At 43.3% G+C, this 26,465-nt stretch overlaps 1 protein-coding gene across 1 annotated transcript; it reads left to right on the top strand.

Annotated features, from left to right (window-relative positions):
* Window positions 1-25: 25 nt before the first annotated feature.
* On the top strand, window positions 26-22,184 carry DYDC1 (DPY30 domain containing 1). Its single transcript, XM_046652048.1, has 8 exons — window positions 26-158; window positions 2,747-2,909; window positions 3,351-3,452; window positions 15,931-16,023; window positions 19,133-19,189; window positions 19,668-19,772; window positions 20,976-21,177; window positions 22,111-22,184. Exons 2-7 carry the CDS (start codon window positions 2,763-2,765, stop codon window positions 20,994-20,996), a joined length of 525 nt encoding a protein of 174 aa, XP_046508004.1. The 5' UTR covers window positions 26-158; window positions 2,747-2,762; the 3' UTR covers window positions 20,997-21,177; window positions 22,111-22,184.
* Window positions 22,185-26,465: the final 4,281 nt, after the last annotated feature.

Below are 26,465 nucleotides of genomic sequence, written 5' to 3'. Positions count from 1 at the left end.
GACCGTGCGGGGCGCGGGCGACGCTCCCGAGTCTAGCGGGGTCAGTTCAGCGCCGGCGGCTCCGCGGGTGCGCCCTCGGCTCCTCCTCCTCCGCTGCCTCCTCCTCCGCTGCCTCCTCCTCCGCTGCTGCCTCCGCCTCCGCCGCCGCCTCCTCGAGGGTGCGTGGCGCCGCGCCTGGTTGAGGGCGGGACAACCCTCGGGGACCCGGGATAGGAAAAGGAACCCTACCGCCCCGAGTCGAGGGTTGCCAGATAAATACGGGACGCCCAGTTAAACTTGAATCCTTGTGCTTTATAGTATGAGTATAGTATAATACAAATCGTTCGTTGTTTATCTGAAATTCGAGCTTAACTGAGCATCTTGTATTTTTATTTGCTAAATCTGGCAGCCCTACCCAGATCCTCTCCTTTGCCACTCGGCTGGCCAGCTTTCTCCCAGGCACCGGCCAGGGACCTCTATTTCTCTTGACAACTTCTCCAGGGTTGTTTCTCTGGGAAGAGGCTCCCTGATGTTTAGCTAAGATGCCTGTTGGTGTGTGTGACAAACACCATTCCTTACAACAATCTTGCAAGGTGAGTGTTATTGCCATGGTGAGGTAAAGAGCCTCGCCGGGGTCCTGCTGAGAATGGCATGCAGCGCCCATGGATCTGAGATGGGCCCTGGATGGGGCCCTAGTCCTGGGCCAGAGGCTTCCCGCTTCCTCCGTATTACCCGTTGCTCTGTATTATCTTTGTGGAGTAGCTGCAGGAGGCCGTTGCCTTTTTATGTCACTCCCCTTTAGATGACATTGAGGTGTCGGCGGAGTTATTTTTGTCTTTATAGTATATCCCGGTGAAGAAGTACAGTGAGGATGCTGTGTTGCAAACTCAGTTGTAGAATTCTTTCCTCCGTGTAGTGAGGACACCAAGGCCGACCTGATAGGGAATGAGGTTCATTTGCTCCACTGTTCAATTTTTAGATGTTTAGTTTTTATGACTACATTTGTGTATACACACAGACACATTCCTTTTGCCGCAGCTGTTGCTAGCACAGAAGGTGGCATCCATATACAATTTCTGCACCTGGCTTTTTCCACATCATGCTGTATCCTAGAGACCACCCCCTGTTTTAGAGATCCTCCTCGTTCTGGTTTACACTTGCCCAATAATCCATTGTGTTGCTGTATCTCGTCAGTCCCCTAATGATGAGCATTTGGATGGGCTTCCATTTTGGTTTTTCTAAATAATGGTGCAAAATAACCGTTTGCGTATATCATTTTATATTTTTTCAAGATAGGACCCCAGAAATGAGATTGATGGGTCAAAGAGTAAGTACATATGTAATTTTCTAGATATTGCCAAATTTCCCTCCAAAGGAGTTATACCATCTTGTACTGTCGCTACCGTTGTATGAGAGAGACCCCATTGTATTGGGGTCCACGGATGAACCTCAGGAGGTCATTGTTGCTGAAATTTTGTGCAGCATGTTAGGTCCGTTTGTCCAGGGACGGGTGTAGACATGCTGGCATTCTATCCCCTGTAATTGCTCATGCCTGACATACAGAAGCACTGAGTGTGATCTGTTAAATAATGATTGTGTTTTGTTAGATTCTCAGAGGAGTCCGGATTCCATAGAGTCATCTGAGGGTGGTCACTTCTTTCAAAGCACCTGAGATGGAGTGCTTGCTACGTTTCTTTCTTCTTTTTTAAAAAAATCTGGCCTAAGATTATTCTTGAGCATCTTCATAACTGAACAGACTGGGACATTCCTGGGAGAGGGGAGAAGCTCATTCCCTTGCCACCACAAAGAGCCAGCTGTGTCAGCCTTATGATGAAAACACTCCTCCAGGGGCTGGAGGAGCTGGTCTCTGGGAGGACAGACACGTGCATACAGGCAGTCCTCAGGCAGTGTGACAAGTGCTGTGTGAACTGCCTGGGGAAGGAGGAACTTTCTGTGTCGTCTGAGAAAGCTTGGGGAATGAGAGATCTGCATCTTGCAGGTGGGGAGATATTTCCCGAGCCGAGAGGTTGGGTGGGGTCTTCGTGTGGCAAGTGTGGCGATCGACAAGTGTGAAATGTGAGCAGCCGATGGCAGGATGTTCTGTGTAGTTAGAGGCCTGGATGTTGGAGGCAGAAGAGATGCCCCGAGGTGAGACGGAGTGTGAGGAGCCTCATGTGCTGTTCTCGGAAGCTTGAATTTTTTTATTCTTCGGCCTTGGAGATTCAAGGCCTTTTTTTTTTTTGAGGTGGACCTTTGTGATGCTTTCTAAAATGACTCTCCTGGCTTGGGAGCAGCATCTTAGTAGTCATTAAGGTAACCACCCTGGAATCAAGAGTTGGGTGTGACTCCTGCCTCCGCCAGGTGCCACTGTGTGGTCCTGGACTGTCCCCTTATGCTCTTCGTGCTGGGCCTCCTCAGCTGACAGTGGGGATAATGACGCCCATCTCTCAGATGTGTTGTGAGGATTGAGAGAGAAGTGTTGTTTGGCACGTGGTCATCTTGCAGTCAACAATGGCAGTTGCCCTTTCCTCACTCCTGGACTGGAGGGGCCTTCAAGATTTTGAAACTATTTTGGTTGGAGTGGCTTCTGTGGAGCCTTTTTAGAAACTGTTAGAAGTTTCCTGGGGCCAGCGTGCTTGTGCCGTCCCTGATGGGAGGTGCCCGTGGCTGGTGACAGGATGTAACACTTTTTGGCCTCCCCGGACCGTACTTTTATTGTGCCTTAATTGAAAATTTCCTGCATTAATGCAAAGATGCTTATCTTTAGAAGTGAGGAGTCCGAGATGGAGTCAATGTATCTTCAGAAGCACCTTGGGGCGTGTCTAACTCAAGGTCTTGCAGAGGTGGCGAGAGTCCGCCCCGTGGACCCAATAGAGTATTTAGCGTTGTGGATCTACAAGTATAAGGAGAACGTGACCATGGAGCAGCTGGTAAGTGTGGGTCTTCTTTCAGAAAGTTAGAAGAGTACAATAATTGGTCCAGTTTGTCTGCTTTTTAAAAAGTTCAATATTATTTCTTTCTGTTATAAAAATAGTATGTTTATTATACTAAAACTTGAACATGAAAAAGTAGAAGAAGAAAACAATACCCAAAGAAGACCTCTATTTAGATTTTTAGGTGTTTTCTTCTAGTCTTTTTATCTGTACATTTGTCTGTAGATATTTTTATATAATTGTGATCATATTCAATGGATAATTTTAATTTTGTGTTTCTTGTTCGAATAAAACACACATTTCCCCAAATCATTATATAGTTTCCAAGTGGATAGACTATAATTTACTTAGCCCTTTCCCTATTGTTGGTAATTAAGATGCTTTCAAAATTGTTTTGTCTCTAATTAGTCATGTGATATTGTTTCTAAACAATCCTAGAGACAACAGGAAATGGCTGACTTGGCACGAGAGAGACAGCACGCCCTGATGGAGCAGGAAATGATGGAGAGGCTTAGAGCAGAGGAGCTCCTGTTTCAGCAGGTGAGATGAGTAAGAGAGTTCAGCGGTGACTGGAATTAGCATCATCAGCCTCTGTGTGATGCAACCCAAGAGCTGAAAAACTCCCCATCTTGGGTTACTTGGCTGTAGCTTTCTTAGGTTTTCCTCTTCACATTTGTGTCCGTCTTCGCTGGAGAAGCAGCAGCAGTGAGGTAGGAGGAAAACCCAGGGAGTGTGCCTTCCTCTGAGCTGAGGGGGAGAGCCTCTCAGTGAGACCTGAGTGATGAGCCTGGCCTGTCGCTGGTTGGGTGAGGACAGGACTGCGCAGGGCCCCTTCAAGGCCACTGGCGACCATGGCTGGTGTGGGTGGGGTGGGGCAGAGCAGGGGAGATGGGGAGTGTAGGTGATGCTTTCAAGGAAGTTTTCAGGGAGCGAGTTTTTTTTTTCTTTAAGAAACACAGTGGAAGTGGGGGAGAGTAGTCGATGTTAAGAAATAGAGGGAGATGATTTTTAAAGTCAGCTTTCCACAGAGACAAAGGGAAATTGAGTCTGGAACATAGGTTAGGAAGGTCAAAGGTCACTTCTTTGATTGAAGGAAAGAGGAGAGGCTGGGGTAGGTACGTGTAGGTGTATAGGTTTTGTGGCACACAGTTGAAAGCAGTTTCTGCGTGACTTGTTTCTTCTTTATGAAGTGGGGACCACGATTGTCTTCCAAGAATGAGGTGGTGGGCTGGCAGGTGCGGGGAGGGTGGTGAAGGTGTGAAGTGGTGGCTTCCGACCGTGGCAGAGAGAACTGGCCAGGGAAACTTCGAATTTCTTAGTAGCACTGAGTACCTGGTGTGGCTGGAGACCCAGCATTTAAAATGTTGCCGTTTGGTTGGGCTTTGTTGATTACGTGATTTTTCTCCACTTAAGCCTAGATATCTGAGCGCAGATGTGGAAGAGGCAGACCTTTGACGGCAGTAGGTTTGGGGTAGCAGCACTGGGGAGGCGAATGTGATGGTAAGAGAGTGCTTGAAGGGATACGGCGTGGAGTACAAACAAGATGGGGACGTTCCAGAGTGGCTTCTGGACTCGGTTAATTTATGGAGAGCGTCTGAACTAAATTTCAGTCACCCCTCTAGTTCTACCATATAGTACTTAACTCTAGAGTCTCAACTCGAGTCTACATATTTAAAACGGGAAAGAAGCCTGTTATTGGGGTGTGTGGATAAAAAGGAAAATACAGACATGGCAAATAGCATCTCTGCCCAATCTCCCATCCTTGATTCTGGGGTAGAACATTCTAGGCGCCTTAGATGGATGTGCTGTTGAAAACTTGACTGCTTCTGAGTCTTCCTTGTTGAGTCATTTGGCTTATTCTTCTGGGAAGTTGCAGAGTGCTGAGTTCGATGTCAAATGATCATCCAAATGGGCAAGTGTCTGCCAGGGTGGTCCCAGCTCTGAGTGAAGAGCTGCCCTTCCTCTTACAGCTCCTGTAGCTGGTATCTGTCCCCTGTCTATCAGAATAAGAACTTTTCAGCAATTCTCCTTCCCCAAGATGATGGCGTCACAAATGTGGAGATGCTGAACTGTCTTTGGCTCGTCCATTGTACCTTACTTAGATAAAATCTGACAATACTGGAAATCAAACATCTCTCCAGCTGTGTCATGTAGACCGTATGAAGCAATCCACTGTGCATCAGACCCTAAGTATTGCATTGGGAGTGGAAGATACAGTAATATTCTGCAGAGATTTTATGGCCAGTAAAGAAGTGGCTTGGGGGGCAGAAATAGATGAGAGAAGGGACACGTGGAGAGGTAGACCAACAGAGAAGAGCTTAAGAGAGAGAGAGGGTGAGATGAAGAGCAATCGAGAGGCCTTTCCGTGCCCCTCGAGTCAAGTGAGCTGGAGGGTCAGACACTGCTCGCCTCCCTGGTGGTTGCCGGAGCAGGTGTCCTTGAGGTCGGGACTGCTGACTTGAAATTCCTTGAGACTTCAGGTGCCCTCTAGCCAGCCCAGGTCCTTGTGGACAGGGAAGCATTTTTACTGCCATTTTCTACTTGAGCTTATTTTTGAAGAAAAAGCTTTTTTGTTTTGTATTTGTTTGAATATCTTTCAAATGGTTTTACTCATGTGTGGAGAAAGGAATTGGGTTTTGAAAATTTCCTGAAAATGTTAAGAAACTGAGTATGTTGACCAGCGTGGTTGATATTTAGCGACTGTTCTTTCATTATTGTTGAGACATTAGAGTTGTTTCACTTCCTCTGCCAACGTCTGAAAGTCGGTTGAAGGATGTGTTCCTGTGTTTCAGCTACCTGCCCCATCGCTCTTATCTTGCTGAGAATTATACAGGAATACCGAGAAATTACCTTTAACAACTCTTCAAGACTAAATATTAATCACTGTTTATTATCTCTTTATATGTAAAAATGTATTATTTTAAAAATGCATTTTAAAAAATGTAGTTTTAAGATGCTCTTAATGGAGTGAGCTCGTTAGCCTGTTTATGGAATGGAGCTGGACTGATGGTGAGAAAGTATTTTCTAGCTCAGGCTGGCAAACTCTCTCTGGAGAGGTAGATGGTTTATGATTTGCAGGCCAAGAGGTGAAACTGAGGATCTTATGTAGGTATTATGGTTTATTATGTAGATATAGCAAGAGAGAAAACAAATTTCCACAAATGTCTTATTGATGAAATTAAAAAAGGTAATAACATGTGAATACGATTTTTTTAAATACAGGCTTATTAATGAGGAAATAAATTCTAGGGTTTTTTTTAAAGATTTTATGTTTCCTTTTTCTCTCAAAGTGCCCTGGTACATAGTTGTGTATTTTTAGTTGTGGGTCCTTCTAGTTGTGGCATGTGGGATGCCACCTCAACATGGCTTGACGAGCAGTGCCACGTCCATGCCCAGGATTCAAACAGGCGAAACCCTGGGCTGCCGAAGCAGAGTGCACAAACTTAACCACTTGGCCACGGGGCCGGCCCCTGGGGTTTTTTTTTTTTTTAAGTGAAATTTCTTTCTTTCTTTCTTTTTTCTTTTTTTTTTAATTAATGTTATGATAGATTACAACCTTGTGAGGTTTCAGTTGTATATTATTGTTAGTCATGCTGTGGGTACACCACCTCCCCCTTTGTGCACTCCCCCCAAACCCCCCTTTTCCCTGGTAACCACCGATCAGATCTCCTTGTCAATATATTAACTTCCACCTATGAGTGGAGTCATATAGAGTTCGTCTTTCTCTGACTGGCTTATTTCACTTAACATAATACCCTCGAGGTCCATCCACGTTGCTGCGAATGGGCCAGTTTTGTCTTTTTTATGGCTGAGTAGTATTCCATTGTGTATATATACCATATCTTCTTTATCCAATCATCAGTTTCTGGGCATGTAGGTTGGTTCCACGTCTTGGCTATTGTAAATAATGCTGCGATGAACATAGGGGTGCAAGGGACTCTTGGGATTTCTGATTTCAGGTTCTTAGGATAGATACCCAGTAATGGGATGGCTGGGTCATAGGGTATTTCTATTTTTAACTTTTTGAGAAATCTCCATACTGTTTTCCATAGTGGCTGTACCAGTTTGCATTCCCACCAACAGTGTATGAGGGTTCCTCTTTCTCCACAACCTCTCCAACATTTGTCGTTCTTGGTTTTGGATGTTTTTGCCAATCTAACGGGGGTAAGGTGATATCTTAGTGTAGTTTTGATTTGCATTTCCCTGATGATTAGCGATGATGAACATCTTTTCATGTGTCTATTGGCCATATTCATATCTTCTTTTGAGAAATGTCTGTTCATGTCCTCTGCCCATTTTTTGATCGGGTTGTTTGTTTTTTTGTTGTTAAGCAGTGTGAGTTCTTTGTATATTATGGAGATTAACCCTTTGTCGGATAAGTGGCTTGTAAATATTTTTTCCCAATTAGTGAGCTGTTTTTTTGTTTCAATTCTGTTTTCCCTTGCCTTGAAGAAGCTCTTTAGTCTGATGAAGTCCCATTTGTTTATTCTTTCTATTGTTTCCCTCAACTGAGGAGTTACAGTGTCCGAAAAGATTCTTTTGAAACTGATGTCAAAGAGTGTACTGCCTATATTCTCTTCCAGAAGACTTATTGTCTCAGGCCTAATCTTTAGGTCTTTGATCCATTTTGAGTTTATTTTGGTGTGTGGTGAAAAAGAATGGTCGATTTTCAATCTTTTGCATGTGGCTGTCCAGTTTTCCCAGCACCGTTTGTTGAAGAGACTTTCTTTTCTCCATTGTAGGCCCTCTGCTCCCTTGTCAAAGATTAGCTGTCCATAGATGTGTGGTTTTATCTCTGGGCTTTCAATTCTGTTCCATTGATCTGTGGACCTGTTTTTGTACCAGTACCATGCTGTTTTGATCACTGTAGCTTTGTAGTATGTTTTGAAATCGGGGATTGTGATTCTGCCGGCTTTGTTTTTCTTGCTCAGGATTGCTTTAGCAATTCGTGGTCTTTTGTTGCCCCATATGAATTTTAGGATTCTTTGTTCAATTTCTGTGAAGAATGTTCTTGGGATTCTGATTGGGGTAGCATTGAATCTGTGGATTGCTTTAGGTAGTATGGACATTTTAACTATGTTTATTCTTCCAATCCATGTGCATGGAATGTCTTTCCATCTCTTTATGTCGTCGTCAATTTCTTTCAAGAAAGTCTTATAGTTTTCATTGTAGAGATCCTTCACTTCCTTGGTTAAGTTTATCCCAAGGTATTTTATTCTTTTCGTTGCGATTGTGAATGGGATTGAGTTCTTGAGTTCTTTTTCTGTTAGTTCATTGTTAGTGTATAGAAATGCTACTGATTTATGTATGTTGATTTTATACCCTGCTACTTTGCTGTAGTTGTTGATTATTTCTAATAATTTTTCTATGGATTCTTTGGGGTTTTCTATATATAAGATCATGTCGTCTGCAAACAGCGAGAGTTTTACTTCTTCATTACCTATTTGGATTCCTTTTATTTCTTTTTCCTGCCGAATTGCTCTGGCCAACACCTCCAGTACTATGTTGAATAGGAGTGGTGAAAGTGGGCACCCTTGTCTTGTTCCTGTCCTCAGAGGGATGGCTTTCAGTTTTTGTCCGTTGAGTATGATGTTGGCTGTGGGTCTGGCATATATGGCCTTTATTATCTTGAGGTACTTTCCTTCTATACCCATTTTATTGAGGGTTTTTATCATAAATGGGTGTTGGATCTTGTCAAATGCTTTCTCTGCATCTATTGAGATGATCATGTGGTTTTTGTTTTTCATTTTGTTGATGTAGTGTATCACGTTGATTGACTTGCGGATGTTGAACCATCCCTGTGTCCCTGGTATAAATCCCACTTGATCATGGTGTATAATCTTTTTGATGTATTGCTGTATTCGGTTTGCCAGAATTTTGTTGAGGATTTTTGTATCTATGTTCATCAGTGATATTGGCCTGTAGTTCTCCTTCTTTGTGTTGTCCTTGTCAGGTTTGGGGATCAGAGTGATGTTGGCTTCATAGAATGTGTTAGGGAGTACTCCATCTTCCTCAATTTTCTGGAATAGTTTGAGAAGAATAGGTATTAAGTCTTCTTTGAATGTTTGGTAGAATTCTCCAGAGAAGCCGTCTGGTCCTGGACTCTTATTTTTGGGGAGGTTTTTGATTACCATTTCCATTTCCTTACTTCTGATTGGCCTATTCCGATTCTCTATTTCTTCCTGATTCAGTTTGGGGAGGTTGTAGGAGTCTAGGAAGTTGTCCATTTCTTCCAGGTTGTTCAATTTGTTGGCATATAGTTTTTCATAGTATTCTCTTATGATGCCTTGTATTTCATTGGTATCTGTTGTGATTTCTCCTCTCTCATTCCTAATTTTATTTATTTGAGATTTCTCTCTTCTTTTCTTGGTGAGTCTGGCTAAAGGTTTGTCGATTTTGTTAATTTTTTCGAAGAACCAACTCTTTGTTTCATTGATCCTTTCTACTGTCTTTTTTGTTTCAATATCATTTATTTCTGCTCTTATTTTTATTATTTCCCTCCTTCTACTGACTCTGGGCTTTGTTTGTTCTTCTTTTTCTAGTTCTGTTAGGTGTCGTTTCAGGTTGCTTATGTGAGCTTTTTCTTGTTTAGTGAGGTGAGCCTGTATTGCAATGAATTTCCCTCTTAGGACTGCTTTTGCTGCATCCCAAATGATTTGGTATGTCATGTTCTCATTTTCATTTGTCTCCAGATAATATTTGATTTCTTCTTTAATTTCTTCAATGATCCATTGTTTGTTCAGAAGCGTGTTTAGTCTCCACATTTTTGCACCTTTCTCTGCTTTTTTCTTGTAGTTGATTTCTAGTTTCATAGCATTATGATCAGAAAAGATGCTTGATATTATTTCAACTCTCTTGTATTTATTGATGTTTACTTTGTTTCCCAAAATATGGTCAATCCTTGAGAATGTTCCATGTGCACTTGAGAAGAATGTGTAACCTGCTGTTTTTGGATGAAGTGTTCTATATATATCTATTAAGTCCATCTGGTCTAATTTTTCATTTAATTCTATTATTTCCTTGTTGATTTTCTGTCTGGATGTTCTGTCCATTGGTGTTAATGGTGTGTTGAGGTCCCCTACTATTATTGTATTGTTGTTGATGTCTTCTTTTAGTTCTGTTAAGAGTTGCTTTACAAATTTTGGTGCTCACGTGTTGGGTGCGTATATATTTATAAGTGTTATATCTTCTTGGTGGAGAGTCCCTTTTATCATTATATACTGTCCTTCTTTGTCTTTCTTTATCTGTTTTGCTTTGAAGTCTACCTTGTCTGATATTAGTATAGCGACACCTGCTTTCTTTTGTTCACTATTAGCTTGGAGTATTGTTCTCCATCCCTTCACTCTGAGTCTGTGTTTGTCTTTGGGGCTGAGGTGTGTTTCCTGGAGGTGGCATATTGTTGGGTCTTGTTCTTTGATCCATCCTGCCACTCTGTGTCTTTTGATTGGGGAGTTCAATCCATTTACATTTAGAGTGATTATTGAGATGTGGGGGCCTACCACTACCATTTTATGTCTTGTTTTCCGGTTTTCTTCAATTTCCTTTGTTTCTCGTCCCATGGTTTAATCTGTTCTGATGAAGAGCTGCTACTCTCTGTTGTTGTCCTTCTACTTATCTCCTCTGCTCTTGGTTTTGTAGCCCCTTTCCTTTTTTTGATTTTTCAGGAATGAGGGTTTTCCTGAGGATTTCCTGAAGAGGAGGTTTTGTGGCAATGAACTCCCTTAATTTTTGTTTATCTGGGAAAGTTTTTATTTCTCCATCGTATTTGAAGGATATTTTTGCTGGGTAGAGAATTCTCGGCTGCAGGTTTTTGTCCTTCAGATTTTTGAATATATCATTCCACTCTCTTCTAGCCTGTAAAGTTTCTGCTGAGAAATCTGCTGATAGCCTGATGGGGGTTCCTTTGTAGGTTAGTTTCTTTTGCCTGGCTGTCCTTAGTATTTTCTCCTTGTCGTTGACTTTTGCTAGCTTCACTACTATATGCCGTGGGGTTGGTCTTCTCGCATTGATAAAGTTTGGAGATCTATTGGCTTCTGTCACCTGAAGATCCATCTCTCTCACCAGATTTGGGAAGTTCTCAGCCATTATTTCTTTGAAGAGGCTTTCTGCCCCTTTCTCCTTCTCTTCTCCCTCTGGTATACCTATAATCCTTACGTTGCATCTCCTAATTGTTTCTGATAGTTCTCGGAGAGTTTCTTCATTCCTTTATAGTCTTACTTCTCTCTCCTCCTCTGCCTGCAGCATTTCTATATTCCCATCTTCCAAATTGCTAATTCTTTCCTCCATATTATCGGCCCTACTGTTCAGTGCATCTAGATTTTTCTTAATCTCCTCTATTGTGTTCTTCATTTCCAGTATTTCTGTTTGGTTCTTCTTTATCGTATCAAACTCTTTTGTGACATAGCTCCTGAACTCATTGAGTTGTCTATCTGAATTCTCTCTTAACTCATTGAGTATTTTAACGATGGCCGTTTTGAAGTCATCGTCATTTAGGTTATATATTTCATTATCTTTGGGATTGTTTTCTGTGTATTTGTTATTTTCCTTCTGTTCTGGAGATTTAATGTATTTTTTCATATTGCTTAATGTTGTAGATTTATGCCTCCGCATAGAGATAGAGTTTAGTTGCTCCTTCCGCTTGTTTCTGCTGCTGTGGTGGGGGAGCAGCTGTTTATACTGCACCAACCAGGAACCCTATCCACAGTTGCTAACTGGGCCTGGGCCCCTCCTCGTAGTCACAGTGGTCCTTTGGATTCCCTCTTCTGCCGTGGGGGCTGTCACGGGGGGGCTTCAGGCTGCTGGTGCCTACTGTTGCAGCCCACCTAGACGTGCTCCCTCCTTGGGGTCTGCAACAGTGTCATGGGCTTTTCCAGCGGCTAGGGGTAGGATCACTTATATTTGCCGCTCTGTCACTGTCAGCACCTACAAAATCTCACTTGTCCACTATGGGTCGCAGCAGAGCTATGGGCACCTTCTACAGTCTGTGGTTAGCTCACCTAACTATGCTACTTTTGTCCCGGGGTCTTCCAGCCTTGTGGCTGCCGGATGGGTGCTCTCTACTAGTGCTGTACAGAGGCTTTCGCTGAGGCTGCTGTGAGCCTGTAGGGTTTCCCCCTAGGCTACGGAGCCGGGTTGCTGGAACTCCAGCCAGCCCCAGTCCTGTTCCCCAGGAACTCGGGGAGCCCTTTGCCCTGTCTGGGGGATAGCCAGAGATCCTGATTTCAGTGGTAGCTGGTCAGCTGCTGCCCTGCCTGATATTCTCCTCTCCGGGACCCTCCCAGTGTTGTGGATGCTGGGTGTGGCCCCTCCGCTAATGGCAGACAGAGAGTTTTGTCTGCTGCCCGGGCGGAACTCTGGAGCTTCCCCCCTGGGCTGCGGAGCTGGCCTCTGGAGCTCCACCCTGCCCCAGTCCTCTCTGAGATCTCTGGCAATCCCTTGCCCCACAGGGCGGGCAACGGCAGCTGGGGTTCGCCGCGCCCTCTGGGATTCTCTCCGGGACTTTCGTGGAGTTGTGAATGCTGGGCGTGGCCCTCTGCTAATGGCAGACAGAGAGTTTTGTCTGCTGCCCAGGCAGAACTCTGGAGCTTCCCCCCTGGGCTGCGGAGCTGGCCTCTGGAGCTTCACCCAACCCCAGTCCTCTCCAAGATCTCCGGCAATCCCTTGCCCCACAGTGCAGGCAGTGGCAGCTGGGGGCCCACCGTACCCTCTGTGATTCTCTCTGGGACCCTCCGGGCACCGTGGACACCAGGCAGGATCTCCCCGCCAATGGCGACACGAGACTCTCCCTGCGGGCTCAGGTGTGTAACTCTAGAGTTTCCCTCTGCATTTAGGAGTAATTGCGGGGGGGTTAGGTAGGGTTCTGGTCACCTGTTTCCACCGTCGCTCCTCTGGTGTGTGCTCGCTCCTGCCCTAGGTGTGTGTTGATCTTCTGGGGGCATCCGCTGGAAGAAAGCCGCTTGCAGGTACTAGGCTGTTCGGTCAGGGTCGGAGAGTTTTCACCTATCTCCACCTCCTCCAGGAGGGAAGTCCGTCTGCCTTCCAGTGTATAGTCGCGTGGGTCTCTCAGACGTCCTGAGATGCTATCTGGATATCCTTTGTTAAGCAATGAGTGTCCAAATAATTGTAGACTCGAAGGGGGAGAGACAAAGAGGACTACTCACGGCGCCATCTTGGATCTTCCCTCTTTCTTTTTTCTTTTTTAATGCTTTTTGGTGAGGAAGATTGTCCCTGAGCTAACACCTGTTGCCAGTCCTCCTGTTTTTCCTCCCCAAAGCCCCAGTACATATTTGTGCATCCTCGTTAAGTGCTTCTAGCTCTTCTGTGTGGGACGCCACCACAGCGAGGCCCTATGGCTGGTGTGTAGGTCTGCGTCCAGGATCCAAACTGGTGAACCCAGGCCGCGGATGTGGAGTGCTAAAACTTAACCACTGTGCCACCTGGCGGACCCCAAATTCTAGTTTTAAAGATAACATTTCATTTAGTTGGAGTTCAAAGTTAATGTTCTTTATCATCACTATTAATTGAAAATGTTTATCTGTTAGTGCTGATCTGTAATGAGATTTTACGTACTTCATCTTTGAAAATATCTTTTTACACAGATAGGTCCTGCCAAAGATTGATACCAGTCCATGTGCATATGATTTCACTTGAGCATATTCATCTTTTGGAAGGCATCTGCAGAATTCTGTTAGACTTTTCTCTTGATGTGTGCCTTTTAGGGTGTCATTACCTTGTAGATAATCACTTCCAAAAGAGAGTTGGTGAATGCTTCTCAATTACACAGTTAAATGGGTTTTGAAATATGGAAATTTCCTCTGCTCTTACAGCAAGGCCTAAAAACATTCAATACAATAGATTGAACAATAGTTTGAGCTTTGAAAATACATCCACTGCCACTTTGTGTGGGATGGACATCTAGTTTCATGTTTCAGTTTTTTGATGGCACTGGAAGTGTACAGTGCAGCTTGACATTTTGATTCAAACAACCTGAATTGTTGTCGAAATAACTTTTTTGCAGTTTAAGTTTTACATGTAAGTGCTGTTTTGCCTAATGATTTTAGGGTGTATTGATTAAAAAACATTATTAAGTCTGCAGCAACAGCTAATTTCCAAAGCCATTTATGTTGGATAATAGTGGTCGAGAATGGTTCTTTTCATTTAGAAAAGTTTCAGTCTTGGCTCTGAGCTCAAAAATTCACAATAAAACATGACGGTTACCACTGTGAAGCCGTGGAACTGCTGTGTGGTAGGGCAAGTCAGGATATATGTTCAGCTTCTGTTTCTGACAGAAATCCACAGAACTGATAAGTTCCTGAGAGTGTATGAGGGACGCTGTTGACACCACTGGCTCGATAACACGTGATAACTTCAAATATTTTCTGCACAGTAGCTGCTATTGAATAATACAATGAATACTTGTAGCCTTTATACACTGTATTTTCTCAAGCTTTGTAAATTTGTCCAACTAAACTGTCCTTTTTCTGTTGCACACGTTTTTATCGCCGTTGGCTGTAGCACATCTCAGCAGGGTTCACTTCTGGTTGTGCTGAGTTAATGTTTCTCAACTTCTTCGAAAATACTCTTCCCTATATTTATCCCATGAAGACTATTCATAGGAGCTGATTTTTCACTCACTTCAAACTCAGTATCGACTCCTTGCGTAAACGACAACAACTGAGCAGACTTGGGAGCTTTGCCTGCCCATCGAGAGTCGGGGAAAACTACTCAAAATCATTTGCCTCTTTTCAGTTGACTATCGATGTCGCTCCCAGTGTCATCAACTATGTGAGCAACTGTTCTTGCCAAAAGGCTAATAATCTTAAATTGGTTTATTTTTTCCTGGACACTGAAATCAAACATATTTCAGTTAAATCACCATTGATAAGTGTATTTCCTTGCTTGGCTGAAAATGGGCCACTTGGAAACTTAATTACATTGTAGCCTCATTTTCGTTTTTAATTTTCGTGAAGAAATTCTGCTCTGATGAAGTAAGTCTGTTTTAAGTTTTCTAAAATCTTTGACCTTTGGTTTCGTGTGAGTTAAGAGTGTTGTGATGAATGCTTAATCTGGTGATGTTGATATTCATTGCATTCTTTTAGTACAGTGTCATCGCATGATAAATGATTAATTTGATAATAAAGTAATGCACACTCCAAAAGGACAATATTCAAAATCCACTTCTTTTCTCGTTTTGACATGATGAGTATGAACTGATGAAAAACTGTTGCAGTATGGTGATCCCAGGGCTCCTAATGCTGTTGAGTGACAGTGGCGTCACTGTCATCTGTGGTGAGATGAGAGCACCGCCTGTGGTCTCCGTTGCAGCTGTGCTATTGTGGGAAATCAGTCATAGACAACAAGGAAGGGACTGAGCGTGGCAATGTTTCCATAAAACTTTTGTTTATAGACATTGAGATTTGAATTTCATATGATTTTCATGTGTCATGAAATATCATTATTCTTTTGATATTTGTCAGGCATTAAAAAATGTATAAAAACCGTTTTTAGCTCGTGAGCTGTACGCAAACAGAAGTTGGGTCAGATTTGGCCCACAGAATTTAGTTTGCTGGCCTCTGTTCTAGCGTGGCATATATGTTGAGTTGGGACCAAATATGTTGTTGATTGTCTATAGTTTCAGATAATATACTTAAGATTTTCTCATCTACTGTTCTACAACCAAGGTTTGCCTATTTGAAGACCTATCTATGCTTAAAGAGATCGTATCTGAAAAAATTAAGGCAATCTCATTTACAGCTTCAAGACAAACAGAGAAAATAACTTGATTTTATAAACGGTGCTTTTCTAAAATTAGCGATTAAGGAAGTTTCCTTTTTTATTTGGACTTCAGGAAATATTTGTAAAACCTAAAGTATTGGGTGTTAGTGCCCATTTATTTGTGTAAGTTTCTGAAACTTAGGTGGGCATAGGCTTAATTGTCCTGGGACATTTCAGAGTGATAGAGTTAACTCCTTGCCGTTGAGCTGACTCTAATACGGCTTATTTCTTTCTGAATGTTCAGCAACAGCTGGCATTCCAGCTGGAGTTGGAAATGCAGGAAAAAGAGAGACAGAGAACAGAGGAACTGCAGAGAGCTCAAGAACAATTGGAAAAGGTAATTTGAAGTTTTTTAAATGTCTGTTTTATTTAAAACCTCTTAGAATCCTCGAACTGTTTCTTCCGGCTGTTGTCACGTGCGATTCATAGTCTGAAGACCTGCCACACATTAGCTGTGTGACTTAACCAAGTCTTCAAACCTTTCTAGTCTCAGTTTACCTTTTTGAAAATAGGGATAACAGTGTCATATTATTAGCAACATCTCACTGGGTTGTAAGGATCAGGTAAGATCGTGTATGTGAAACTGCTTTGTGAGCAGTCGAGTTCTCGAATAGTAACATTGTCAACATTTTAGTCAAGAGATAGTTGTTCCTAATTAAGGTAGCTGATGTTGAAGGTTAAGTTTTTTATTATATTGGGAGTATTCTGATCTCTGAGACAGCAGTATGTCTTTTTTCTTTATGTTAGATGTATTATCAACAATAATTTACATTTTACACACGTTTTTGTATGTATTTTCATGTCTTTCATTAAATAAATTATTTAGTAACTTATATCGAAAAAGTCCATCTCCATTGACTGTGTCTGTGTACTTCATGTCAAGCCTCTAGTCTGACCAGTGTTTCCTTGTATCCAGAAATTTGCTTCATGTAGACTAAACTTTTGAATGACTGACTTATACTGTTTACCTGGATGTTACAGGTTGTGTGCTTGGAGCTGGTATCTATCACTCAAATGTTACTCCCCCATTTATTCCATAGTTAAAATTTAAAACAGAAGCAGGTTTCACAGAATATGCTTACTAATAGCTTAGAAGAGAGCTTCATTATTTAAAGCAATTAAACAAATTTGGAAGGGTGAATTGAATAAAAAAGATGAGATTGTTTTTTCTTTTTTTTTAATTGATGTAATGTTGGTTTATCACATCATATAAATTTCGGGTGTACATCATTGTCTTTCAATTTCTGCGTAGACTACATCATGTTCACCACCCAAGGACTAATTACCATCCGTCACCACACACATGTGCCCAGTCACCGCTTTCCTCCTCCTCCCGCCCCTTCCCCTTTGTAACCAGCAATCTAATCTCTGTCTCTATGAGTTTGTTTGTTGTTGTTTTTATCTTCTATTAATAAGTGAGATCATGCAGTATTTGACTTTCTCTCTCTGACTTATTTCACTCAGCATAACACCCTCAAGGTCCATCCGTGTTGTCACAAATGGCAGGATTTCATCTTTCTTATGGCTGAGTAATATTCCATCGTGTATAAATACCACGTCTTCTTTCTCCATTCGTCCCTTGATGGGCACCTAGGTTGCTTCCAAGTCTTGGCTATTGTGTATAATGCCGCAATGAACATAGGGGTGCATGTGTCTCTATGTCTTTGTGTCTTCTTGCTCTTTGGATAAATACCCAGCAGTGGAATAGCTGGATCATATGGGAGATCTATTCTTAATTTTTTGAGAAATCTCCATATTGCTTTCCATAGTGGCTGCACCAGTTTGTGTAAACTGGTGGGAGGGTTCCCCCCAGCAGTGTACGAGGGTTCCCTTCTCTCCACATCCTCTCCAACACTTGTTTCCTGTCTCATTAATAATAGCCCTTCTGACGGGCATGAGGTGATAGCTCTTTGTAGTTCTGATTTGCATTTCTCTGATAATTAGTGATGTTGAACATCAAAAAGATGAGATTTTAAAAGGATAAAGCCAAAGCCCTGTACATAGTGTTACTGACATCATCTCAGTCTGAGTGCAGTCAGATGCATGGATATACATGTGCACGCACACACACATATAAATGCATACCCCCTTTCTCTTCAGTTAATATTCAGAATCTAAAATGAAAGAAGAAAACCCAGAATGCATTAAGAAGACAGTGTCTAAATGATACGAGAATTGAAAGTATTTTTTATCAAGATGCCCTGAGAGCTCTGTTTGACTGCTAGAAAGTCTGTGGTTTGTAGGAGGAGTTGGACTCTGTTTCATGGCTTCAGAGGGTCACACCCATGTTGTTCACTATCTGCAGGATCAGCGGACTGTGGGACCAAAGCCACAATAACTTAGTCATCTGTATTCCTCCTGGCTTATCACGCCTCACCTCTCCTGCAGAGGACCCATGACCCATGCCTCACACGTTGCACAGAGGCGAGGCCATTCGTCTCCTTCCACCCTGACCTTCTTGTGGCTGCAGAGACACGACTTAAACTATCATTTGTGAAGGGAAGTTTATTGGAAGGATCCTGGGTTTGAGAAACTAAACCGTGAAGGACTCTGGTACAGTCGGGCCTTCCAGACCTTTGGGAGCAAGAGAATCCAGTGCCACCAGGGCTGTCACCTCTGCTCTTCTCTGGCCGTTAGTTCCAGTCTCTCACTATGACCCAGTTTGCTGCACGTGGCTGAGGAACGCGGTTCCCACTGCAGCCACGTGGTGGTGAGAGAAGACGTTCTCAGGAGAATGGAATGGTCTTGAGAAACAGTGCCATGTGTGTCCCGTGTAATCGGGGTGACCATATCCATCTATGTCCCCTGTAATTACCGCAGCCCTATATATGGTCACGAGCAGCCAGATGAATCAGCTCATGGTCAGCTAGGTGCCCCGCTGCCTTACAATGAGGAGAGAGAGGCCATGGCAAGGTGTGGCTTGGTTAGAAGAATGATTTCACACTCAGAACGAGGCCGCCCGTGTGCTCAGAGGTCTCGAGGGCACTGCTCAGGTCCTAGAGAGACGGTTCACCCATCGGATAGGGACTTGGGCCAGATTCATTCTTTCAGAAATATTTTCTTCTTTCTTATTATGTGTAAAATTCTACTTAACTGCGGGTTCTCTTTAAACTCTCTTATTTTAAGAATTTACTAAAATTTTTGGTCACTTTTCACGTTTGCTAATAATTTGGCTTCAGGTTTAATGTTTCAGCCCCTTTCATTTTTTTAAAAAGTTGTATGTAATTATAAGCAAAGCACAGCCATCTGCTGTTGGTATAAAGTATTAAGTGAGACTGGTCTGCAGTTGTGTATTGAGTGTATTTGGATCACTGCTTAAGAGGACAACGTTTTTGCTGTTAAATGGATCATAGCATTGTGTGAAAAGAGAAATGCTTGAAAATTAAACATAGAATCAAGATTAAAAGAGTATTCCAAGTGTTTTTCTTCATTTTTATGTATTACAGGAGGCGAGACTGGATATGGACAGTATGGCTAAGAGTGAAGATACTTCACATTCAGAGGTGAGAAGGAGAAGTTATTCTGTGTTATGTGGAAGGAGTGAGTGTCCTGGAATGTCAAAGTTAATTCTGATACATTAATAGCTAAATTGTTAGTAAGAAGATTATCGAAGCTGATAGTCCAAGTATGTATGCTAGTAATGACAAGTCACAAATATGATGCACTTTAAAGGAAAATCTCAAAATGGATAAAAATTGGACATTCAGTTTGCCTTTGTCTTTTCAAAAACTAGAATATTGTGAGATATTGACCACACGATTACTTACAGTGGTATATTGTAAATTTTTGAATGTACTTTTTTAATAAGTCTTAGTGTTTATTTCTAGAATTCTTTGGTCATTAATGAGTATTGGTTCATTCCATTAATTAACAGTGTTGAATTTTGATGTTATAATGCAGAAATTTCTTATCAAAATGGAAAGAAAACTAATATATTATCTTTGAAGTCATTTAAAAGTAAAACTGGCTTTACGACTGTAGGACGCAGCAGCAGACTCAGGCAAGACGCTCGCTGAAATCAGTGATCGATACGGCGCGCCCAACCTGAGCAGAGTGGAGGAGCTCGATGAGCCGATGCTGTCCGACGTGAGTGTCTTTGGGAAAGTGGTGAAAGACCAGTTTGTCATGTTGGAAACCCTAGCGCGGATGAGCTGGGGTTTGGTTGACAACTGGGCCTTTTGCTTCAAAGAAAGAAAACCAGCTCCTGGGTGCGGACTGGATCCCTCAGTGACCTCCTGCCCTTTGGTGCACGTGTGCTGCTGGCCCCGGGTGAGGGTGGGTGCCTGTCTGGCCCCGTACAAATGCTCAGAGCGGATGGGAAGTAGCTGGGAGCTGATATTGAGATAGCAGCCTGCCCTCCTGTGCAGAGGGTGATCCATATACATTGAAGTTAGGCTTTGAAAATTTCAAAATGTCTTCAAAACATATATTTGAAATCATTTGGCAAAATACATAATCTTTAAATTAAGTTTTTGGGGCCAACATTTTGGTTCTCAGAAGTGAACCCTGGAAAAATAAATATCCCAGTGGAAGTGTCTGCTTTGACAGGATGTAAGTCCATTTGTTTGTTTCATAAACACACAGTGTTTTGTATGTGCCAGGTACGGTGCCCAGTCCTGTTGTGAATAAAACAGTTTTTGACCTTGTCTAGGGGAGAAACAGACAATTGGACAAGCAGTTATTAGTCACTGATAGAGTGACAGGTAACTTAGTGTGCAAACCGGCATCCTTTGAAGTGAGAGAGGAGCTACTGATGGTTGAGGCAGGTCAGCAGGTGTGGACTGGGGCTGTCTGCAGGTGGTACGTTTACTCGCCTTGTGCACTGACCAGGTGGGACAGCACCCAGCTGAGGACCCTGGTCAGGGCAGGCATCACCCTCAGTGATGGGGTGAGGAGAACGTGTGAAGACCCAGCGGGAGGAGAACATATCTGGAGAGTGTGAGGCCAGGAGGGACGAGAGGGGAGGCGGCAGAGAGAGGGGGGCTGGCTCACGACAGGGCTTGTGATTTGTGCTGCAGATGTCCAGTTTGTGCCTCAAGGCAGTGGAGGCCGATGTGATGAGAACGGCCACCTGGCTACAGCGAGTGAAGAGAATGGGTAATAGCTTTGAGGAGACCTGTTAGCAGGCCATCATAGTAATCTAGAGAGAGATGACACTGGTGGCCTGAAGCAGTAAATGGTGTTTTTAAGAGCTGTTTGGAAAGTGGAACTGGAAAGACTTGGTGCTCATCATAATCAGTCAGTGGGTAAATTTTTATTAAGTGTCTGCTGTGTTTTGGTACTATGCAGGGAGCTGGAAAGTTCCAGTGAACAAAACAGAGTGGTTCCTGCCCTTTGGGGGCCGTGGAACCAATGGACCAGAGCAGGGAAACCTGACCAAGCCTGGATGAGTCTTCTGGAGGAAATGAGTTTTAAGGAATCAGCCTGAGATAAACCCAGCGGATGGAGAAAGCAAGATGCTTTGGAGGATGTGAAATGGTCGAGTATTCTGGTAGGTTGTGTGGAGCTGGGAGAATGGTGTGATTTGAAGCTGGCGAGGGGTTAGAGGCCAGATCACCCTGGGCTCTGTACGCCGTGTCAGGGATTTTGGACTTTGGTGGGAGTCATTGGAAGGGTTGTGTAAGGGTTAGACGTGTGTTTTTAGAAGGTGGAGAGAGGATTTGCATAGACAGGAGTGGAAACAGAAGACCACTTGGGAGGTTCTTACAGTCATCCCGATGCAAGATGACCAGCCCACGGACCAGGGTGCAGACAGCAGAGCTGGGGACAGTGGAGTGGATTCCATATTGGCTGGGAGGATAAGGGGGAGAAAGAAGTCAGGATGATGCCCTGATTTCTGCCTTGGACAACTGGACTCTTTACCATTTTTTGAGCTTTATCATTTGTTGAACATAGGAAGAGGAAGTTGGTTTTGTGAAAATGATGGCCTCAGTTGAGGCCATGTTGAGTTTCAGGTGACTCTGAGATATGCAGGTGAAAATGGCTGAAGACCAGTGACTGTATCATACAGGTCTGGAAGGCAGGAGAGAGCTCCCAGCAGGAGATGGGAATGCAGCATTCGCCGGCATCTGTACTAAGTGAAGCTAGGAGAGTGAGTGGGTACCTGGGAGAGCTTGCAGAATGTGAAGGAGCGGGCTCAGGGTGAAACCATTAGAAATTCCAACATTTAAGGGGTGGGCACAGGAAGACGACCCCTGCAAGAAAGACAAGGATGACAATAAGAGTATAGCAAGGGAAGTAGAAGAAAGGATGGGTTAATAAATACGTTGAGAACACAATGGTTATTATATTGAATTTGGATTTTATTTGAAATAATTTGAAACTATCAAAAAGTTTTATATACATAGTCAGATAGAAATTACCTAAACTCTATTTTCTTTGGCTTGTTGTATTAAAGCATATTTACTTTTTATTTTGCTTTTAGGTTGCATTAAACATTGACCAAGATTTGTAGGATCAACCAACTTAAGAGCAATAAATTGTTCTGCCTGTTTCGAGTTTCAAAATACACGGTTCCCGGTTGTATTTTTTTCTTCCAAAGTTGAACTCCTCTTTTTTTTCCTTTAAAGACAGCTTCATAAATGGGATTCAAGGGTGGCCTAAAATTAGCTTAAAATATTGTTTTGGGTTCCCCAAGGCAACTGGTTATTCATGTGATTCTATTGAGAGAGCAGGAAAGGGAGGGTTTCCCAAAGTAACCCAAAGGGGCAAATGGGAGATGAGCTGAAAAGCACGTGTATCTACATGAGAAAGAGGGTACCCGAGGTGAAGGTCACTGGTCCTTGAGGAGTGGAAGAGGCCGCCGCTGTGTTGGCTCAGGCATTTTCAACATGCCTTAGACGTGGCGTTTCCTCCTGGGAGAGAACTCAAAGGTCTCCCGTTTGCTGGGAAGTGTTTATAGTCCATGCCTGTGATGGGACTGGGGTGGGGAAGGATACAGAGCTCCTGGGTACGGAGAAGCATCATTTCTTCCGGAACAACCAAGGGACAGAAGTACTGGGCTGCCGTTGGAGGGAAGAGCTCCCTGGAAGTAAGCTGGGCACATGTTGCCTTGAGTAGGCGCTGTGTCGTCTGTGGACCCTGACTGTGTGTTTGGCGTCGTGGAAGTTTCCGGTCTATCTTTTGAGTTTTAGGGAGAGCTTGGCTTCCTTTATAAAATTCTTCCAAGTCTCAGTCTGTGTTATGAGTCCTTTCTGTTCCTGAAGGAAGGGTCTAGGCAGAGAAACGTAAATGCCGGGAAGAGGCTCCTTGTAAAAAAGAAAGTTCTGGTTTGGTTATAACGTACCTTTCTGTGGCCATGAGAACACAACAGCCTAGTTACTTAAATGGAAAGAGAAAAAGGGGAAAAAATGCGAAAGATACGGGTTTCATTAAAAAGCAGTGTTATCTTGTCACATCAGCATCGTGTGCATTTTTGGGTAAGAAGTCCTAGGTGCCCTGGAGACGTGACTTGTGTGTTAGTCAGGCTGCCAGGCCCTGGGCGCCCAGCATGGGTGACCTGCATTCACTCACCCAGGCAGGAGTGTCCAAGAGAGCAAGAGGGCGTAGTATCCCTCCGGGCCTCAGCCTCAGTCTGTGCGGTGCCATCACAGAGGGCTGGGGCAGAAGGGCAGGCCCAGAGGGCAGGGTGAGGCGCTATGGTCCTGGGGCAGGGGGTAGTCCTGTTTGAAGAGCTCCCATCAGAGCTGGGCATGGGAGGGAAGAGGTAGAATGGGGTGAAAAAGGAGAGGAAACAGGATCAGCCTCTGGGGAGAGAGCCTCACGAAGACTCAGCAGGTGATCAGGGTGCAGGCGGGTGGGCTGGTACATGGGCGCGGCTCCTGTCCCCACAGGGAGGCGACTCGCAGGTGGAGCAGGTGCCCATGGCCCGCGGGGCCTGGGGCGAGGCTGTAGTCTGCGGGCCCACAGCCACACCGAGTCTGTGCTTAGGCCTTAGAGCTTCTTGCCAGTGGCGGCCAGCCTTCTCTTAGACCCAGCCAGTGACCGGGTGGGGATGTCCCCTGTTCTGGCGGACTTTCTGCTGCTAGATGACATCCTGGGCTTGGCTGAAGTATTCTCGATTTTCTTGCTGACCTGGTCTCTTGGTAAGCAGGGGTAACAGAAGAGGAGGAGGAAATGGGAGAAAGAAGAGAGAAAGATAAAGGGTCCAAACATGTCACTAGACTAGATTTTCTCACTGCAAAAGGCGAGATATAAGTATGTGAAAGATAAACACGTGGATGAGGAGAACAGATCAGTGGTTCCAGAGGGGAAGGGGCTGGGGGAGGGCAAAGGGGCACGTGTGGTCAGTGACAGATGGAAACCAGACTGTTGGTGGTGAACACAATGCAGTCTATGCGGAAGCTGAAATATAAATGTACACGTGAAATTTGCACAATGTTTTAAACCAGTGTGACCTCAACAAAGTAATTGTTAAAAAAAGGTGAGATAGACCATCAGAATACAGGTGCAGTAAATGCACATTTGGCTGGATCTCAAATGACCGAGCATTAATCTTAACTATTCAGCCAAAGTCAAGGCTGAAGTTCTATGCTACCTTCTGAGATACAGCAGTAAAAAAAAACCACGACACTTTGATTAAAATTTTGGTAGTTCAGTGTTATAGGGCTGGAGCTATAATTTCTCAACGTTTCTCACTGCTGTCACTTTTGTGTTCACTGTGCGCACATTTGTGATACTATGTAAATGTTTATTTTCAGCTAAAATGGAGGAAGAAGATATTGTTGAGTACCTTTTCTCTAATATCTTTTTTTATTTAGATTCTATATTCTTTGTGTTTAATATTTTGGAGTACCTAATTTTTCTCAAATCCCCTTTTCTTTTCTATAGATGATGTATTCTTTATTTTGTTTGTGTTGAAGCTGACTTGTCCTGGATATAGCCACACATGATTTTTTGGGGGTAACAGCTTTATTGAGAGAGAATGGACATGACTAAACCATTCACCCATTTAAAGTTTACAGTTCATTGGTTTTTAGTACATTCAGAGAGTTGTGCAACCGTCACCACAATCAGTTTTAGAACATTTTCATCACCCCAAGAAGAAACTGTGCCCTTTAGCTGTCACCCCCAACCCCAACCCTCTCTCTTCCTAAACCTAGGCAACCACTGATCTAGTTTCTCTGTAGCACCCCAGCAGGCACGATGTCTGACCCACCACTAGTAGAGTTAAGGTTAACCATTGGGTTAAGGTGATGATGGTTGATGTCTTCTAAGATTCTGGCCCCTCTTGCAACTACAAAATAATTTGCTGCTTTTACAGTATGACCGTCCAATTCTAATTGTTTTAATACCAGTTGCTGATTCTTACCCACATTAAAATTTGCGTTGGAGTTTGTGAAATGCATTTTAAGTCTGTATTCCTTTTACTTTTGTGTCTAACATTCCTCTGAAAAGCTTTTCATCATCATTGGGAATTGTTGGATCACCCCAAAATATAATTCCTCTGGAAAAACAAGATGAGTGTTTAATTCTTTTCCCTCAATGATCAATTTTAAAAGTAAGGAGTTTTAGGGGCTGGCCCCGTGGCCGAGTGGTTAAGTTCGCGCGCTCCGCTGCAGGCGGCCCAGTGTTTCGTTAGTTCGAATCCTGGGCGCGGACATGGCACTGCTCATCAGACCACGCTGAGGCAGCGTCCCACATGCCACAACTAGAAGAACCCACAACGAAGAATACACAACTATGTACCGGGGGGCTTTGGGGAGAAAAAGGAAAAAAATAAAATCTTTAAAAAAAAAAAAGTAAGGCGTTTCAAAAGTAGCTGTGAACAGTGGCGATTGTTTTTCTGGCTCTCTTTCAATTGATTGTCATTATGGACTCATGGTATTTCATTGTTAAGTGTTTTTCAGTCCGTTACAATTGTTTCTTTTTTATTGTCATAACTTTGGTGAGTGGCAGCTCCTTTATTTCTTATGTCAGTGTTACTGTCAATATTCATGACCCTGAATAATTGATGTTATTCTCTCATCTACAGATGAAGAAACTGAGGCTCAGGGAGAATTGGCCTCTTTTCATACAGTTGGTGGGGCTGCATACCAGCCTAGCGGCAGACCTGCCTGGGAGGGAGCCTTTGCTGAGCCCCAAAGGCAGTATTTTCTTCCCCTTCACTATACTGACTCTGGATAGGGACAAGAAAATTGAAAGCAAAAATTTAAAGAAAGATCTGAAACAGTTATATTTGTATAGATCAATGCTCAAAGAGTATTAGACTTTTAAAGTATTTGTGTATTTTATTTTTTATTGTGGTAAAATACACATAACATAAAATTTACCATTTTAACCATTTTGAAGTGTACAATTCAGTGTCATTAGGCACAGACATGATGTTGTGCAACCATCACTGCTATTTAGTTCCAGAACTTGTTTCTCGCCCCAAATGGAAATTTCATATCCTTTAAGCAGTCACTCCCCACTTTCCCCTCCTCCCAGCCCCTGGGAACCACTGATCAGATCTCTGTCTATGAATTTGCCTGTTCTGGAAATTTCAGATAAATGGAATCATAATATATGGCCTGGCTTCTCTCACTTGCCATAATGCTTTCAGAGTTCATCTAAGTTGTCGCATGTGTCCGTGCTTCAGTCCTGTTTTGTTGCTGAATGTTATTTCACTGTGCTGATATACCACATTCGTCCATCAGTTCATGGGCCCTTGAGTTGTTTCCACCCTTTGGCTACTGTGGATAATGCTGCTGTGAACACGAGTGTACAAAGTTTTATGTGGGCATATGTTTTCAGTTCTTTTGGGTGTATGCCCAGGACTGGGTCACATGGTAATTCTGT

Source organism: Equus quagga, chromosome 2, assembly GCF_021613505.1.
Source record: "Equus quagga isolate Etosha38 chromosome 2, UCLA_HA_Equagga_1.0, whole genome shotgun sequence".
Lineage (NCBI taxonomy): Eukaryota > Metazoa > Chordata > Mammalia > Perissodactyla > Equidae > Equus > Equus quagga.
Note: the sequence above shows the minus strand (reverse complement) of the source record. Positions and strands in the feature narration are given on the sequence as shown.

Coding starts and splice junctions, on each gene's coding strand:
- DYDC1 (XM_046652048.1), top strand. CDS start 2,763: ATGGAGTCAATGTATCTTCAGAAGCACCTTGGGGCGTGTCTAACTCAA. Junction 2,910..3,350: donor ACGTGACCATGGAGCAGCTG/GTAAGTGTGGGT, acceptor AAACAATCCTAG/AGACAACAGGAAATGGCTGA. Junction 19,190..19,667: donor AAGATACTTCACATTCAGAG/GTGAGAAGGAGA, acceptor TTACGACTGTAG/GACGCAGCAGCAGACTCAGG.